Here is a 19,596-nt window from a genome sequence, read left to right as displayed (position 1 = left end):
TATGTCACAAGAGAACTCAGATCAGTAGTTTCCAAAGTGGGGTGTGCAAGAAAATCCATTGGGGTGCATGAAGAAATTGGGTTTGGTACCATTAATAAATAAGGTTTAAAAACATTAAAAATAGAGCATGAAAATAAAAATTTGTTCTCATCCTTTTTTTTTTATTATTTTCATGTATGGTTTATAACATACATATAGTATACATATATAATTAATAAAAATATATTGGGAGTGCTCACAAATTTTTTATTGATGAGGTGGTGCAATCAAAAGGTGGAGACCACTGCCTTAGATCATTCTTCTGCAGGAAGATAAGACAGTCCTCACCCTAGAAAGCTCACACTTCAAGATGACAGGACATGCCAGCAAAACCAAAGAAACATTTTGTCTTCAGTTTGGGACAAAAAGAGAAAAGTTTGCCTTTCCCTCTTTGGGTGAACTCCACATGTGGGGCTGGTACTCTACTAAGTGATTATCCTCCTAATTCTCATGGTTTTCTCCTCACCACCTCCAATCCATCAAGAGTTAATGCTTTAACCACTAAGATATCCATTTCCACACAATATTCAACACTGGAAAAGCATCCTCCTCCTTTGTACCCCTCTCTGCAAATTCCTCAGCACCTTCCACCTTGTTGCATTTCTGTGCATCCCTCCTCCATCAGGGCTGAGTAGAGGGGCAGGATCACCTCCCTCGCTCTGCTGGCAATGCTTTTCCTAATGCACCCCAGGATCCCATTGGCCTTCTTGGCCACCATGGCATGCTGCTGGCTCATGGACAGCTTGTTGTCCACCAGAACCCCCAGGTCCTTCTCCACAGAGCTTCTTTCCAGGAGGTTGGCCCCCAGCCTGTACTGGTGCCTGGGGCTATTCTTCCCCAGGTGCAGGACCCTGCATTTGCCTTTGTTGAATTTTAGACAGTTTCTCTCTGCCCATCTCTCCAACCTGTCATGGTCCTTCTGAAGGCCTGCACAGCCCTCTGGGGTATTGGTCGCTCCTCCCAGCTCTGTGTCGTCAGTGAACTTGCTGAGGAGGCATCTACCCCTTCAGCCAAGTCATTGATGAATAATTTAAATAATACTGGGACCAGTATTAAAGCTTAGGGGACACCACTAGTGACTGGCCTCCAACTAGACTCTGTACCGCTGATCACGATCCTCTAGGATCTGCTGTTCAGCCAGATCTCAATCCACCTCACTGTCTACTCATCCAGTCCACACTTCCTGAGTTTGCCTATGAGGATGTTTTGAGAGACAGTGTTGACAAGCCTTGCTGAAGCCCACGTAGACACTGTCCACTGATCTCCCCTCAGCCACCCAGGTAGTTGTTTCATTGTAGAAAGGCATCAGCTTGGTCAAGCATGATTTACCTTTACTGAATCCATGCTGACTACTCCTGATAACCTTCTGGTCTTCCATGTGGATAGAAATGGCCTCCAGAACGAGGCACTCCATCACCTTTCCAGGGACTGAAGTGAGGTTGACTGACTGGTAGTTCCCTGGGTCCTCCTTCTTGCCCTTTCTGAAGACCAGGGTGACATTTGCTTTCTTCCAGTCCCCAGGCACCACTCCTGATCATCAACACCCTTCAAAGATGATCTTGAGTGGCCTCACTATGGTGTCTGCCAGCTCTCACAGCTGGCACTCGTGGGTGCATCCCGTCAGGGCCCATGGACTTGTGGATGTCAAGTTTTCCTAGGAGCTCTCTAACCCAATCCTCCTTGACCAAGGGAAAGTCTTCCTTCCAACATTCCTTTCCCCTGGTCCCCTGGGTCAGAGATTCCTGAGGTCTGGTCTTGTAGGTGCAGACTGATGCAAAGGTGGCGTTTAGTAACTCCCTTCTCTGCATCCTCTGTTATCAGGTTCCCCCCCTGGATTTAGTAACAGGCCCACATTATCCTTAGTTTTCCTTTTGTTTTTGATGTCTTTGAAGAAACCCTTCTTGCTGTCCTTGACATCCTTGTCCAGATTTAATTCCAGATGGGCCTCGGCCTTCCTCCTCTCATTTCTACTTACTCTGACAACCTCTCTATATTCATTCCAAGTGGCCAGACCCTGCTTCCATCTCCTGCGTATTTCCTACTTTCGCTTGAGTAATGTTGGGAGTTCCTTGTTCATCCATGCAGGTCTCTTGCCCCCTTGTGGTGGTTTTAATCTAGGCCTTCCTTGGTTACCAGTGTGTAACCAAGGAAGAGGCAGTGTTCCCAGTATTCCATACGATTTTTACGTAAATCGGGGTATAAATAAGAAGGGAGGAGAAGTCTTCACTCTCTTCTCTTCCGGTGAGGTTCAGGAAAAGTGAGTCCTTGCGTTGGTCTCGCTTATCTAAGGCTGAGGCCTGCAGCGACCGCTGGCCTGCCACGTGGAGGATAGCAGAATGCTGACCGTGTGTGCTAATCCTGCTTTTCTAAGAGACATGGTGAGATTTGTTTTACTAGTTATTTTACTAATTCTCAGGTTTGATTGAGTATATCTACTCGGTGTCCCTTCTTTGTCTCCTTTTGTTCCTTTTCCCCTTTCCCTATCCCTTCGCGGGGTGTTTGGATTCCTTTTTGCTGTGTACATAGCATCTTAACTGTAATATACATCAAATATATATATTTTTATATAACTAGTTTGATTTTTGGGTTCTTCAATTTGCATAGTTTTTTTTTCCTTTGCCCTGGGGGAAGAAGGGAGGAGGAAGGGGGGAGGCTTCTACTAGGGTTTGGGCATTTGGCAGGGAGCCAAGTCCAAACCATCACACCCCTTTGCCCAACTTCTTACTGATCATGATGCACCATTCTTGATCCTGGAGGAATGGATACTTGAATATTGACCAGCTCTCTTGGACCCCTCTTCCCTGCAGGGCCTGTTCCCATGGGATTCTTCCAAGAAGATTCCTGAAGAGGCTAAATTTAGCTCTCCTGAAGTCCATGGTTGTGATCTTACTTGCTGTCCTACTTCTTCCTCACATAATACTGAACTCCCCAATCTCATGGTCACTGCAGCCAAGGCTGCTCCCAAACTTCACATCTCCAACAAGGCTTTCCTTGTTTATAGTATAAGGTTAAGTAGCTTGTTGGTTCCTCCACCATCTGTGTCAAGAAGTCATCAATGTTTTCCAGCAACCTCCTAGACAGTTTGTGCTTTGCTGTGTTGCTTCTCCCTGTACGGGGCCGTATCTCAGTAACTGACAGCAGATGTCCTTTTATCCTTGAGAGAGTATATAGAAGGTACACACCATGGGATACCCTGTGGTTTTACTTGTGGGACTATGGAGAGGGCATGAGAAAGTGGGATGGAAAACCTACCTCGACCCTAGAGACATGGGTGCAGGAATTACAGGGAAAAACAATCACAAATGGGGGTTCATCCAGGAAAGTTTTTGCTCCAGGGGACAGATTCCCAGGCAGAATGGAAGGGCTGATTTCACGACTGATTCTATGGATTGAAGTTCTAATCCATTTCTACAAGAACTAAGTGGAGAATCCTGTGATCAGTAGTAGAGAGGCCCTGCCTCCAGCCAGATGAAAGAGAGGTACAACTGGTTTTACTAGACTGCGTGGATTTGATGACCTGGAACGTTGGACTAACAGGAGTATAAGGTTCTAGGTAGATACCATTGCACAGTGTACCCTAATGCCATCAAACTGTGGCAAGTTAAATGTGAGTCAGCAGTGTGCCCTGGCAGCCAAAAGGGCCAACCATGTCCTAGGTAGCATCAGGCACAGCATCGCCAGTTGGTCAAAGGAGGGAATTGTCCCACTCTGCTTTGTGCGGCCTCACCTCAAGTCCTGTGTGAAGTTTTGGGAGCCACGATATAAGAAAGATACTAAGCTATTAGACAGCATCAAAAGGAGGGCAACGAAGATGGTGAAGAGCCTTGAAGGGAAGCTACACAAGGAGCAGCTGAGGTCACTTGGCTTGTTCAGCCTGAAGAAGAGACGGGAGACCTCACAGCTGACTACAACTTTCTCATGAGGGTAAGTGGAGGGGCAGACACTGATCTCTTCTCTCTGGTGACCAGTGACAGGACCTGAGGGAATGGCCTGAAGTTGTGTCAGGGGAGATTTAGGTTGGATATTAGAAAAGGGTTCTTCACTCAGAGGGTGGTTGGGCACTGGAATAGGCTCCCCAGGGCAGTGGTCACAGCACTAAGCCTGCCAGAGTTCAAGAAACATTTGGACAATGCTATCAGGCACATGGTGGGATTCTTGGGGCTGTCCTGTCCAGGGGCCAGGAGTTGGACTTTGATGATCCTTGCGGGTCCCTTCCAACTTGGGATATTCTATGATTCTATAAAGAAGCAGAAGCTATTTGTATTTCTGGAATGACAGGGGGATCCCAACAGCTGACTGTATTGGAGGCTGAAATCAGCCCGACTGGGAATGAGTGGCAAAAGCATCCTATTGTGACTGTCTCAGAGGCTCTGTGCATCCTTGGCATAAACTATCTCAGCAGAGGGCATTTCAAGGACTGAAAAGGGTACTGGTGGGCTTTCAGTATAGCTGCCCTCGAGAGAGAGGAAAGTTAGCAGCTGTCTACCTTGCCTGGTCTCTCAGAGGACCCTTCTGTTTTGGGGTTGCTGAAGGTTGAAGAACAAGTGCCAATCACTACCACAAAAGTGCACCAGCGGCAATATCACACCAACTGAGACTCCCTGATTCCCATCCATAAGCTGATTCAATGACTGGAGAGACAAGGAGTGGTTGGCAGGACCCGCTCACCCTTTAATAGCCCCATAAAGCCAGTGTGGAAGTCTAAAGGAGAATGGAGACTAACAGAAGACTATCATGGCCTGAATGAAGTCACACCACCTCTGAGTGCTGCTGTGCTGGACATGACAGAACTTCAATAGGAACTGGAGTTAAAGAAAGCCAAGTGGTTCCACAACTGATAACAGTAATGTGTTTTTCTCAATTCCTTTGGCAGAAGAGTGCAGGCCACAGTTTGCTTTCACTTGGAAGGGCGTCCAGTACACATGGAAACGGCTGCCCCAGGGATGGAAACACAGTCCTACTGTCTGCCATGGACTGATCCAGACTGCACTGGAACAGGGTGAAGCTCTGGAACATCTGCAATACATTGATGGTATCATTGTGAGGGACAACACAGCAGAAGTTTTTGAGAAAGGGAAGAAAATAGTCCAAATCCTCCTGAAGGCCAGTTTTGCCATAAAACAAAGTAAGGTCAAGGGACCTGCACAGGAGAACCAGTTTTTAGGAATAAAATGGCAAGATGAGCATCATCAGATCCCAATGGATGTGCTCAACAATATAACAGTAATGTCTCCACCAAATTACAAGAAAGAAACACAAGCTTTTTAGGTGTTGTGGGATTTTAGAGAATGTATATTCCAAATTATAATAAGCTCTCCCTGTCAAGGGACCTGAAAGAAGTAATTTCCAATGGAGACCTGAGCAATGACAAGCCTTTGAACAAATCAAGCAGGAGACTATTCATGCAGTAGCCCTTGGGCCAGTCTGGACAGGTGTGATGGTTTTGATCTAGGCCTTCTTGGTAACCAGTTTGTAACCAAGGAAGTGGCCAAGTACCCAGTATTCCATACGATTTTTACGTAAACCAGAGTATAAATAAGTTGGAGATTAGAGACCTCGCTCTCTTCTCTTCCAACGAGGGTTGGGAACTGTAGGTCCTTGTGTTGGTCTCGCTTATCTAAAGCTGAGGCCTGCAGCGACCGCTGGCCTGCCACGTGGGGGGTTCGGAGAGTGCTGGCTGTGTCTGCCAATCCTACTTTTCTAAGGGAAGTGGTGAGATCTGTTTTGTTAATTACTAGTATAGTTCTTGAATTTGATCAAGTATACCTGTTCGGTGTCCCTTTTTTCCCCTTTCCCTATCCCTTCGGGGAGTGGATCCCCTTTTACTGTGTATATAGCATCTTAACTGTATATAACTTTAATTTACGTAAATATATATATATTTTATATAAACAGCTTGACTTTGGGTTCTTTAATTTTTTTATAGTTTTTTTTTCTTTACCCTAAGAGGAGAAGGGAGGGAGGAAGGGGGCTGCTGTCGTGACTTTCGGGCATTTGGCAGGGAGCCAAGTCCAAACCATCACAACAGGGCAAGATGTAAAAAATGTGTTCTACACTGCAGCTGGGGAGTCTCTGGCAGAAAGTACCAGAGGAGACTCAAGGTTGACCCCTGGGGTTTTGGAGTCAGGGATATAGAGGATCTGAAAAGGAGATACTGGCAGCTTATGAAGGGGTTCAAGCTGCTTTGGAAGTGATTGGTACTGAAGCACAGTTCCTCCTGCTGGCACCTGTTACCCATGCTGGGCTGGATGTTCTAAGGGGGAATTCTCTACACATCATGCAACTGATGCTTCATGGAGTGAGTGAGTTACACTGATCACACAAGCTCCAATAGGGAACCCCAGTCATCCAGGAATCTTGGAAGTCATCATGGACTGGCCAGAAGGCAAAGGTTTCAGAATGTCACCAGAGGAGGAGGTGACACGTGCTGAAGAGGTCCCACTACATAATAAATTACCAGAAAGTGAGAAGCAATATGCCTTGTTTACTGATGGGTCCTGATGTCTTGTAGGAAAACATCGGAGATGGAAGGATGTATGGAATTTTCTTGATATCCTGGAGTTTTGATTTTTTTTAATTTTGTAGATTTTAGAAGTAGTTATGTAGTAAATGTAGATTTTAGAGTAGTAGCATATTATCCCTTTACCCTTTAATACACCAACCACACATAGCAAACCCTGTTACCCATTCCCATATCAATTCCCCTAAATTCCACTGGCCTGTTTGGTCTCATTTTCAAGGTAGAATTGTAAAGAACACCCTAACCCTGTGCAAGAAGACATAGCCATAGACACAACAACCTTCAGGCCTAGGACTCTGGAAGGCCTCCAAGAACATTACATGCTCTGAGGAAGATGAAGATGAAGAAGAGGGGGTCCCAAAACGCCCCCAGACCCAATTCCCAAGAGGCGTGGTGGGGGCAGAACCTGGGTGGTGGCTGGATGGGGATTGGGTGAAAATCATTATAAAAACTGTGAACACCTGTATTCGAGAGCACACTTTGGGGGTATTCCAGAAAGTCTGGGGGCTCATTAAAACCTTTGTATCCTTATCTTATCTCCTACCTAATTTGGCTTGGAGTCTTTTATTCCCCACACCATTTAGGCAACATTCTACAAGTCACAAAAACTGCTGAAGGGGAGGGAGAGTCAAAGTCAGTTTGCAGAGGTGAAAGCCATCCAACTGGATGTAGACATTGCTGCACAAGAAAAATGACCAGTACTTTATACTGATTCATGGATGGTGGCAAATGCCCTGTGGTTGCAGCAATGGAAGCAGAATAACTGGCAGCACAGGGGTAAACCCATCTGGGCTGCTGCACTGTGGCAAGATATTGCTGCCTGGGTGGAGAACCTGGTTGTGAAGATATGTCATGTAGATGCTCATGTACGCAAGAGTCAGGCCACTGAAGAACATCAGAACAACCAGCATGTGTATCAGGCTGCTAAGACTGAAGTGGCTCAGGTGGATGTAGATTGGCAACATAAGGGTGAATTATTTCTGGCTCGGTGGGCCCATGACACCTCGGGCCATCAAGGAAGAGATGCAACATGTAGATGGGCTTGTGATCAAGTGGGTGGACTTGACCATGGACACTATCACACAGGTTATCCAGGAATGTGAAATGTGCTGCAATCAAGCAGGCCAAGCGGGTAAAGCCCCTGTGGTATGGAGGACAATGACTGAAATACAAATATGGGGAGGCCTGGCAGATTGACTTTATCACATACCCACAAACCCACGAAGGTAAACGCTATATGCTTGCAATGGTGGAAACAACCTCCATATGGCTGGAAACATACCCTGTGCCCCATGCCACCACTTGGAACACCATCTTGGGCCTTGAAAAGTAAATCTTATGGTGACACGGTACTCCAGAAAGAATTGAGTCAGGCAACAGGACTCATTTCCAAAACAACCTCATAGAAACTTGGGCCAAAGAACCATTGAGTGGTTATATCACATTCCCTGTCATGTACCAACCTCTGGAAAGTTTGAATGATACAATGGACTGTTAAAGACTATGCTGAGAGCAATGGGTGGTGGGACCTTCAAACATTGGGATACACATTTAGCAAAGGACACCTGGTTAGTCATCAGTAGAGGATCTGCTAATCAGGCTGGCCCTGCCCAATCAAAACTTTTACGTACTGTTGAAAAGGATAAAGTTCCTGTAGTGCACATTAAAAATATGCTGGGGGAAACAGTCTGGGTTATTCCTACCTCAGCCATATGCAAATCCATCTATGGGATTGCTTTTGCTCAGGGACCTGGGTGCACTTGGTGGGTAATGTGGGAGGATGGGGAAGTTTCTGTGTGCCTCAAAGGGATTGGATTTTAGGTGAGAATAGCTGATGAATTTAACTGTATGATGTTAAAAACTATATAACACTGTGTAGTATCACTTCTGTGGCAGCTATATGCATCATCACGCTGGGCACCTTGTGATATCCATCGTTGCAACATCCATTCTAGAAATATGAACCTGATTCCCCTCCAATCCCTGCATTAATGAAGAATGAACTTTCATAAAACTGAATGAGTGCAGCAGTGATGTAATCAGAACTGGCTTCAACATGCAACAATCCAACACCACACACCACCTTTCCTGCCTGAAAAACTGTTAGGACAGATGGAGCCTAAAGTCATGGACTAAATGAACTCAACAAACTTTTATAGGGATGGTCTATAGACTAAAGGAATTATATCTGTGTATATATCAAAAGACAGGAAAGGTGATGGAGTATTCAGAAGTGTGGGACCTGGCAGGCGTAAATAGTACGGAATAAGGGGTGGATACTGTCCTGGTTTCTTCTGGGACAGTGCTGTGTTTTGGGTTCAGTATGAGAATAATGCTGATAACACACTGATGGTTTGGCTGTTGCTCAGTAGTGCTTACCCTGAGTCAAAGACTTTTTCAGTGTCTCATGCTCTGTCAGTGAGCAGGTGCACAAAAAGCTGTAAGGGAGCATGGCCAGGACAGCTGATCCGAATTGGCCAAAGAGATATTCCATACCATAGAATATCATGCCCAGTTGTGGTGGTTTTAATCTAGGCCTTCCTTGGTTACCAGTGTGTAACCAAGGAAGAGGCAGTGTTCCCAGTATTCCATACGATTTTTACGTAAATCGGGGTATAAATAAGAAGGGAAGAGAGGCCTTCCCTCTATTCTCTTCCAGTGGGGTACGGGAACAGTGGGTCCTTGCGTTGGTCTCACTTATCTAAGGCTGAGGCCTGCAGCGACCGCTGGCCTGCCACGTGGAGGATAGCAGAGTGCTGGCCGTGTGTGCCAATCCTACTTCTTTCTAAGGGACGTGGTGAGATTTGTTTTACTAGTTATTTTACTAGTTCTCAAGTTTGATTACGTATATCTGCTCGGTGTCCCTTTGTCTCCTTTTGTTCCTTTTCCCCTTTCCCTATCCCTTCGGGCGGTGTTTGGATTCCTTTTTGCTGTGTACGTAGCATCTTAACTGTAATATACATCAAATATATATATTTTTTTATATAACTAGTTGGATTTTTCGGGTTCTTCAATTTACATAGTTTTTTTTCCTTTGCTCTGGGGGAAGAAGGAAGGGGGAAGGGGGGGGAGGCTGCTACTAGGGTTTGGGCATTTGGCAGGGAGCCAAGTTCAAACCATCACACCAGTATATAAACTGGGGGAGTTACCCAGAAGGGGGGCTGATTGCAGTTTGGGGACAGGCCAAATATCAGTCAGTGAGTGGTGAGCAATTGTATTGTGCATCACTTGTTTCTCTTGGGTTTTCTCTCTCTCTCTCCCCCTCTATTTTTTTATTATTATTATAATTATATTTATTTTGTTTCATTTATTAAACTGTTCTTATCTCAATCCACAAGTTTTGGGTCTGGGTTTTTTCCCCGATCCTCCTCCCAAACCTACCAGGGTGGGGTGGAAGTGATCAAGTGGCTGTGTGGTACTTAGTTGCCACTTGGGGTTAAACCACGACACACAGGTAAGCCTGAGCAAGGCAGCAGAAAAGTTTAGCAGCTTTGACCTCCTCCCACACAGGACAAAAAGGTTGTTCTTCATGTTCAAACCACCTCTATCACCACATCACTGCAAGGACACTGCTCTGTGCAAACACAAATGGGCACTTCCCATGCAGCTGGAGAGCAAGAAAACAAGTGGGACCAAATATATTCAGGTACACAGCAGGACCCCTCAAGATGCAACTCCCAGGTTGTACTCCAGCCCTGATATTCTTCTAACCAGAATTACCCTGTGATGCCAGTCAGGGGCAACCTCATTGGCTCTATCTTCTCTGAGGCGGTTGAAGAAAGTAAATCCTCCTCAGGCATAAAAACAGAGAGGAGGAGAGGTAATGACACAAGCTGGAATACAGGGATTTCAAACATGAAAGAATAACCACATTATTATCTTTAGCATTAAGGTGATACAGCACCAGAAGTAGGATCAGGGAGGTTGTAGAATGTCCATTCCTGGAGATGTATCCAAAAGCATCACTGGACAAGGCCACCCTCACCATCTACCCTCAGCACCAGATTGCACTTGGGACTTCCAAAGCAAAATAGACCATTGAGAAATAATTTTAAAAAAAGGAAAGAAATTATGCTTTCACAGTGATAAAAAGAGAGAGAGAAACTGAGAAGTTCCAGTAGTATGAGGGCATAACATGACAGAAGCATTTCACCATGCAAACACTGGAAATTGGAAAAATGGAATTGTTTGTAAAGGACCTTTTCCTCCATGCAGCACAATGAGACAGCAGTCATGAAAAATTCCTCAACTGGCAAAAAGAGTAAAAATCACCCTATACAAAAATATTTCTGGCTGCATCCCCTTCATTCAATAAACAACAGCTTAGAAAAGACTTCTTATCTCCCATTGCGAAGGTTCAGAGAAAAGGGAAGCAATGAGATTTTAGAAGTTTCATCAATAAGCATTTAATGCTCAAGTGCTTAGACCCAGAGCTACCTCCTCAAATGACTTCTCGACTTGGAGAGTTCCTGAGATTCTCAAGAAATACATCATTTTACAAATCATCCAAAATGTTAAAAGAAATTATGTATTGACACAAAAACAAAGATGACAAATACACCAAAACTAAAAACAATCACAATCAATACTGGCATATTACATAAGGAAAAGAGACTTGGGCAGGAAGGGAAATTCAGTGGAACTCAACAGTCATCGGAGTTCACCCAGGAGGGAAAGGAGAAACCCCAAAAAAAACCATCAACAGCAAAACTGCCCCACATGTTGCTATCTCAACTACAGTCAACCTCCCCCCAACATGCCCCTGCCCTCTCTAAGCACAGCCACCCCATCAATGCACTTCCTCAAGACCACCACAGCCCCCAGTCAAAGCTGAAAACCACAGTAGGAAACTTGCTGCAATCAAAAAGTGAGGAAAGGAAAGCTATGACAACACATTAAGCCACTCACCTGGCAGCACACCAACATAGTACCCACCCACACTACCACCAAGACTGACCAGGCTCATCCAACCAGCACCCACAGCCCTATCATGGCTGTGCTTGCAACCCCACAGCCCTGCCTGTGCCATGGCACCCTGGTGCTCCTGCTGGGTCTCACCACCCTCATTCGTCCCTGTGACACCACCTTCCCCTGAGACAGCCTCCAGCTCTTCCAGGCCATGGCTCCCAGCATGCCACAGCCTTGCCACCACCAGCAGGCATCCTTCCTCTTCCCCAAAACCCTCCTCCACACTCTTTGGAAACTTCTACCAGGGTTTAGCCATCATCATAAGAATCATCTCTACCCTGTATCTCCTCAACATTTTTCACCTTCCATCTTGGTTTAGACCAACTAATCATTAGCTCTGGAGTCCTCAGTAAAAGGAAGACATGGACCTGTTGGAGAGAGTTGGGGTCGTTCAGCCTGGAGAAGAGAAGGCTCCAGGGGAGACTTTATTGTGGCCTTTCAACACTTGAAGGGGACTTATAAGACAGATGGAGACAGACTTTTTAATATGGCCTGTTGCAATAGGACAAGGGGTAAAGGTTTTAAACTAAAAGAGAGTAGATTCAAACTAGATATAAGGAAGACTTTTTACTATGAGGATAGTAAAACACTGGCACAGGTTGCCCAGAGAGGTCGTGGATGTCCCATCCCTGGAAACATTCAAGGCCAGGTTGGATAGGGCTCTGAGCAACCTGATCTAGTTGAAGATGTCCCTGCTCATCCCTGGGGGGTCAGACTAGATGACCTTTAAAGGTCCCTTTAAACCCGATCCATTCTATGACTACATGCAGGAGAACCACAGCAGAGATCACTTTGACTAAGCTGAATTCAGCTCCTCTTGCCACTTCAGGCACTTTTCATGACAAATGTCTCATTGTGTTGCTTGAAAACACCTTACAGGCATGAGCTATTCTAGGGCAACACAGACAAGGTCCAGCCATGGCCTCCTGCAGGGATGGCACCTAGGTATGCCAAAACACCGTGCACATGCCAGCACCTCAACACAGTACCCCCCAATACAACATTGCCTGATGAGACCATGGCTCCCAGCCTGTCACCACCACCTCACACATCTCCCCTGCTCCAAAAGCTTTGATAAAACATGTGATAAGGGCTCTCATAGAAGCAGAACATGATCCCTGCTGTTGTAGGGGACCTTAAAACTTCAGCGAAACCGCCACCTCCTTCTCTTCCTACTAGAGCTTTATAACTAGATTAGCTGGTTTAGATCCACCTCCAGAGGACTCTTGGACACCCTTCCTCTAGGGGCACAGGGGCTCAGAGCCATCCCAAACGCAAGACCATTTGTTTACAAACAACCTCATGGGGGGCATTTTCTTCTTTGCTCTCCAGATACCTCGGGCAAGGAGGCAGAGAAAGCACAAGACTCCTGCTACAGGAACACACACATGGGACCACCATAGGGGACCCAGCCCAGTAGGAGGAGGAGCAATATATATACCTGAAGGAAAAACCTTTCTTGCTCATTCTCAGGAGCTTCAAACACAGGAGCTGGGGCAGCTGTATCCAGGAACACATCCAAGTGCCTACACCCAGAGCCCCCTCCTTGGAAGCCGCCGCCGCTGCCACCCCCCCCAGGCCCTTGCTCCAGGAGGGGGTTCCTCAGTCTCTTACAAACAACACAATTTTAGAATCCTTCCAAATGTGAAAAGATCGGCTAATATGAAAACAAAGACACATAAGAGAAAGGAAAACAGACCACAACCAACACCAGGACATTACAGACAGAAAAGAGACTCGGGTAGGAAGGGGAAGTTCAACTGCAAAAAAGACTCAACCACTTCCCTGGGTAGCCTGCTCCAATGCTTGACAATCTTTTCTGTGAAGAAATTTTTCCTAATATCCATTATAAACCTCTTCTGGGGCAACTTGAGGCCCTTTCGTCTTGTCCTATTGCTTGTTACATGGGAGAAGAGACAAACACCCACCTCTCTACAACTTCCTTTCAAGTTTCTCCTAAGCTTCATTTTCTCAATGCTTAACAACACCAGTTCCCTCAGCCATGCTTCCTAAGACCAGCCATAACTGCACTAAGAAATCCACACTCCTGACTAGCATTTTCAGTATGCTTTATTTGATGAATTATAAAATAAAGTTGCCTGAGTTTGAGACAGGGTTTTGTCTGGGATATCCCTGTACTCACCTTTGAATGTCTGACTCTGGCTGTTCCAACTCCACATGAAAGACCTGGTTCTGACTTGGACCTTTATCTATGGCATTCATTCAGTAATATTTCTTTTCAGATCACTGCTCATTGCTCCATTTCTGCCTCTATAGATACACTGTATCACTTAATCCTGTGACTTTTCTCAGTAACATACTACCAAATGTTCCCTTCAAGACCCTTATTCTAGTTTTCTGAAAAAAAAAAAAAAATTTCCTTTTCCACAGTCTAGGCTGAGGCTTTTTGTGAATCTAATTCTCAGCTTCACTCACATGCCATTTACATTCTGGATCCAGGTAAAAAGGAAAACTTCATATACTCTCCCTCCTGCAGCTCACCTGCGTTTGTTGCCATGCTGCACACACAGAGATCTGCACCTATGAGTGTCTCCAAAACCTGTCAGAAGCACCTACTGGCTGCCAATTTGTGTACTTGCTGTTCAACCCTACCTCTCAGTAAAAAAAAATCAAAAAACATTGACACTTAGACTTCGACTAGATTTGACAAAATGTCATACTCTAACTAGAACAACAATTAAAAATTTCTCCACTCGGAAGCACAGAGCACATTTGCTTCTATTTGCAAATAGATGCATAATGCAACAGTTTCGCTGTATCAATTTACACCACCTAGAAAACTGTTTGTGGATAATTAAAAAAACAGAATATAGAATATAAAGATAAGCTCTTAATCACCATTAAATGAACTCATTTGCATCACACAAATGATCAACACTGAAGATATCTTTTCTAAAATGAAATAAACCAAGACATTTACTTACCATTGGCAGCCTGGGCTGAAGCATCTGGAGATCATCATAACCATAAATCTGCTTAAAGACAGATAAAAATAAAATGTCATTATAACACTTGTCTCTGATGATGATCAATTTGGAGTTCTGTTTAAACAGAGTTTGACCTAGGCCCAGTCTATTTTAAAGGTGTACAGCTATATGTTGCATTGTGCTATCATGTTCCACTGTAGCATTTTAAGGCTAGTAGAGCTAAGCTTAAAATGGTTTTTTAATCTGATGTTGTTTCCTCGTGACAGCAGTCCTCTGAGGAGTGTATTACTGTTCCATATTCAATACGGTTTTTGCAGATGCATCATTCATCAAGTTAAAAATCTACAGGACATTCAGATTTGGGAGTAAGAGAAATGACCTTCTTTGCTGTAATCCTTACATAGATTTGATGACTAGACCACAAAGCAACCCTTGCATTTGGTGTGATATAGAAAAATTATAAGAATAAAGTTTCTGATTCAAAAAACAGATAACCAAAAATATGTTGATCCTGATCAGACACCAAAAACCTATGTGCAATCTTTCAAAGTATGACAGACAGGACACATGGCACATTTCAACCATTACTTTGTGATATCTATTACTATTACATCACTATGTGTCTTGGTTTACTGACATGTTCCAGGAGGCGGGACCTCCAATGGAATACCCCCTCCCCCTTGAATTATGAATGTCTTTGAAATTACGAGGCATTCAAGTGAAGTATGAAAATTAATAACAGTTTTACTAAAAAAGGAGAACAAAAAAGAACAAAACAAAAAAACCCAAACAATAACAGAAAAGAATGTCACCTAAAACCACTCTTTCAGTATATACTGCCAAGAGGGCAATGCAGTCCCAACAGAGGTCATGTGTGGAGGTGAGGGGGGGGAAGTACTGGTGGGGGGGAAGTACTGGTGTGAAGAGCGGCGCTGGCAGTGCAGGACGAGCAGTGGCAGTGGGCAGTAGTGACAGCTGCAAGCAACGCTACTCCAAAGCAGAAGCAGTGGCAGCAGTGGCAGCAGTGGCAGGGACAGCTGCTGTGGTAGAGGGAGCATGGCTCAAAGGCGCAGCCCAGCCGAACAGAAACAGCAGCATCAAGGTGGGAAAAATGACCAGAGACCAGAACCACAATGAGAAAGAGAGCAACCCCCACCAGAACCAGAGAGAATGTGTTCCGGTCCTGCTAGCAACTTTATCCTATTAAGTCCTCGCCGTATTTCTTGATGGGACCCTTCATCCCTCCCCGCCTCCAGTCTGGTAAGGGGAAGAGAGGGGAGATGTCCCCTGCGCTCTCCAAAAAAACCACGTGATTATATGAAAAAATTCAACAAGAAAATCTTCGTTTAGCTAAACCATAACATTATCCAATGCAATTTTTTTCATACCATCATGTTATATCAAATTTGAACCTTCCTAACTATACACATACACACATTATTCCACTTATATACACATTTACAAATATATACACATACAGGCAAAATGTTATGGACAGTTTACCCAAAAATTGGGTCCTCTCAAGGAAGTATACATCGTGTTTCTCCATCTTTCTTTATCACCCACCATGTGCAACCCAGCCCTTGAGCAAAACCAATCCTAAAATTGGGTTTGCTTTTGCTTGGGGTGGGACTAAACCAAACCATTTTCCCTAACATATCTCTCAGGTGCACTATGGGAACTTTATCTCCCTCTACGTTATGAAGGGGCTCTGATTGGGCAGGGCTGACTCGGTTGACAGAGACTCTAGCTTTGACTAACCACGTAGCCTTTGCTAAATGCTGATGCCAGTGCTTGAAAGTCTCCCTGGCTAATGCCTTCAAAGTGGTTTTCAACAGTCCATTACACTGTTCAATCTTCCCAATAGCTGGTCCATTACAGAAATACAATATATCCACTCAGTACCCTGCTCTTTAGCCCAGGTGGTGACTAGGCTGTTCTTGAAACGAGTCCCATTATCTGACTCAATTCATTCTGGGGTGCCATATCACCACAGGACTTGATTTTCAAGGCTCAGGATCATGTTCTAGCAGTGGCTTGAGGCACAGAGTATGTTTCCAGCAATCCGGTGGTTGCTTCCACCATGCTGAGCACATATAGCTTACCTTGGCGAGTTTGTGGCAGTGTGATATAATCAGTCTAGCAGGCCTCCAAATATCTATACTTGGTCCATCGCCCACCATACCACAGGGGCTTTACTTTCTTAGCCCGCTTGATTGCAGTGCATGTTTCACAGCCATGGATAACCTGGGAAATGGTATCCATGGCATCCACCCCTTGGTCTTGCACCCACCTAGAGGTGGCATCTCTTCCCTGATGACCTGAGGCATCATGGGCCCATTGAGCTAGGAACAACTCTCTCTTCTCCTGCCAATAAAGGTCTAACTGTGACACTTTGACTTTGACTTGGGCAGCTCAGTGTGCCTGTTCTTCATTTGCTCGGCTTTTGGGCACATGTGCGTGTACACAGCAGACTTTCACAATCAGCTTCTCTGCCTGGGCCACATTTCAGAAGCCCAGATGGGTTTCCCTTTACGTTGCCAATTTCCCTTCCTCCATCTCTCCAGCCACCCCCACAGAGCATTGGCCACCATCCACAAGTCAGTGTAGAAGTCTTGGTCACTTCTCTTGTTCAGCAATATCCAAAGCCAGCTGGATGGCTCTGAGCTCCTTGACTTGATCCACCTTTTCCTTCCATGGCTTTTGATACTTGTCATGTGGGGCTCCATACATCTGCTTTCCATTTCCAGTTCATCCCTATAATGCAACAGCAATCATCAGTGAAAAGAGTGTAGAGCTTTTTATCCTCTGTCAGTTGATTGTATGGTGGAGTTTCCTCAGCATGTGCCACCTGTTCTTATTCCTCTTCATCTGCCAGACCAAAATTCTCACAGACCAATTTGTAATTATCTCCAAGATCCCAGGGTGATTAGGGTTCCTGATTCTGGCACGCTGCATGATCAAGGCAATCCACTTACTCCATGTAGTGTCAGTGGCATGATGCCTGGAAGGAGCCTTTCCCTTGAACATGCACCGCAGCACTGGCAGTCGGGGTGCCAGAAGCTGTGTTTGCATGCCAATCACCTCTGAAGTGGCTTGAACTCCTTCATAGGCTGCTAGAATCTCCTTCTCTGTTGGAGTGTAGTTGGCCTCAGACCCTCTGTAGCTTTGGCTCCAGAATCCAAGTGGTCTCCCCAGGCACCTTCTGCCAGAGGCTCCAGGAAGGACCATTTTCCCCAGCTCCAGAGTAGAGCACGTTCTTCACCTCTGGTCCTGTCCTGACCGTTTCAAGGGCTAGAGCATCAGTGATCTCCTGTTTCATCTGTTTAAAGGCTTGTTGCTGTTTCGATCACACTGGAAAATGTTCTTTTTGCATGTTACAAGTAGAGAGGACTTACAATCTGGCTGTATTCTGGGATGTGCATCCTCCAGAAACCTATGGTGCCTTGGAAAGCTTGCATTTCCTTCTTGCTGGCCACTGGAGACATTGCTGTAAGCTTGTTGATGACTTCTGTCAGGATCTGATGGTGTCCATCCTGCCACTTCACTCCCAGGAAAAGGATTTCTCAGGCAGGTCCCTTGACCTTAATCTGTTTGATGGCAAATGCGGCTCCCAGGAGAATCTGGATGATCTTCTCTCCTTTCTTAAAGACTTCTTCTGCTGTGTTCCCCCATACAATGATACCAATGTATTACAGATGTTCGGGAGCCTCACCTTTCTCTAGTGCAGCCTGGATCAGTCCGTGGAAGATGGTGGGTTTCCATCCCTGGGACAGTCAGTTCCAGGTGTACTACATGCCCCCTTTCAGGTGAAAGCAAACTGTGGTCAGCACTCTCCTGCCAAAGGAATGGAGAAAACGCATTAGCAATGCCAATGATGACACCACTTTGCAGCCTTAGACTCCAGTTCATACTGAAGTTCCAGCACGTCTGCCACAGTGGCACTCAGCGATGGGGTAACTTCATTCAAGCCATGATAGCCCACTGTCAGTCTCCATTCTCCACTGGGCTTAGGCATGGGCCAAAGGGGTCTGTTGAAGAGTGAATGAGTCTTGCTGACCACTCCTTGGCTCTCCAGCTCACAGATCATCTTACGGATGGGGATCATGGAGTCTCGGTTTGTGTGATATTGCTGACAATGCACTGTTGCAGTGGTGATTGGCACCTGCTGTTCTTCAACCTTTAGCAGTCCCACAACAGAAGGATTCTCTGAGAGGCCAGGTAATGCATTCAACTTTTTAATCCCTTCTGTCTCTACAGCAGCTATCCCAAAAACCCACCAATTTCCTTTTGGATCTTTGAAATACCCATTCTTTAGGCAATCGATATCCAGGATCCATGGGGTATCTGGACCAGTCACAATGGGCTGTCTTTGCTACTCCTTCCCCATCAAGTTCATTTCAGTTTCCACCACTGTCAGCCCTTGAGAACTCCCTGTCACTCCAGCAATTGAAATAGACTCCACCCCCACATGCCCTGATGGCATTAGAGTGCATTGTGCACCAGTGTCAACCAAAGCTTTGCATTCTCGTGGGTCTCATGTGCCAGGCCATCAGATCCACACAGTCCAATAGACACAGTTATCCTGTACCTCTACCTGGTTAGAGGCAGGGCCCCTCTTATGCTGGTCTTGGTAATTGTGGCTTTCTCCCTGTGAGTACATACGGGAGGTGCCTTCTAAGGGATCAGACATGTTACAGTTCCTCTGGTTCTGTCTAGGGGCTTGCCCGTGGGAGACGGGCTACATCCATCCTCATGGAATTGCCTCTGGTCATTTTCCGTAGGAAAAACCACAGGTGTGGTGTACCCCCTCTCCCTTGCCAGGGGACACCTGTTTCAGATAGCAGGGGCCCCAGTTTGCACTGGTGAGACACATGGACAATGCTCTCTCTAAACTCCTCTCTGAGATTTTTGTGGTCATTTTTTACTTCCTCAGTCAGTGCCCAGAGGTCCACAACTAATTTCTCTAGAGAAGAGATAGGGGACCACAACGGGGCATGGACAATCTCATTATATGTCCTGATTTTACTCAAGATAGAGCCCACTGTTTCTTGGTTTTCCTTCCAGTGCATTGTCACTAGGAAATTAGCATATATGGGTGGCCCTGAGTGTCCAAGGTTC

At 45.5% G+C, this 19,596-nt stretch overlaps 1 protein-coding gene across 1 annotated transcript in view; it reads right to left on the bottom strand.

Moving 5' to 3' along the window:
- The window catches only part of LOC126652274 (ubiquitin-associated protein 2-like), a 52,642-nt gene that overhangs the window by 10,285 nt on the left and 22,761 nt on the right, over window positions 1-19,596 (bottom strand). Inside the window, 1 exon segment of the mRNA XM_050338959.1 lies at window positions 14,473-14,520. Within this exon segment, the coding sequence (XP_050194916.1) occupies window positions 14,473-14,520 (48 nt within the window).

The sequence above is a fragment of the Myiozetetes cayanensis genome, unplaced genomic scaffold, assembly GCF_022539395.1.
Source record: "Myiozetetes cayanensis isolate MyiCay16 unplaced genomic scaffold, myiCay2020 scf74, whole genome shotgun sequence".
NCBI lineage: Eukaryota > Metazoa > Chordata > Aves > Passeriformes > Tyrannidae > Myiozetetes > Myiozetetes cayanensis.
This window is presented reverse-complemented; position numbering and strand designations above follow the sequence as displayed.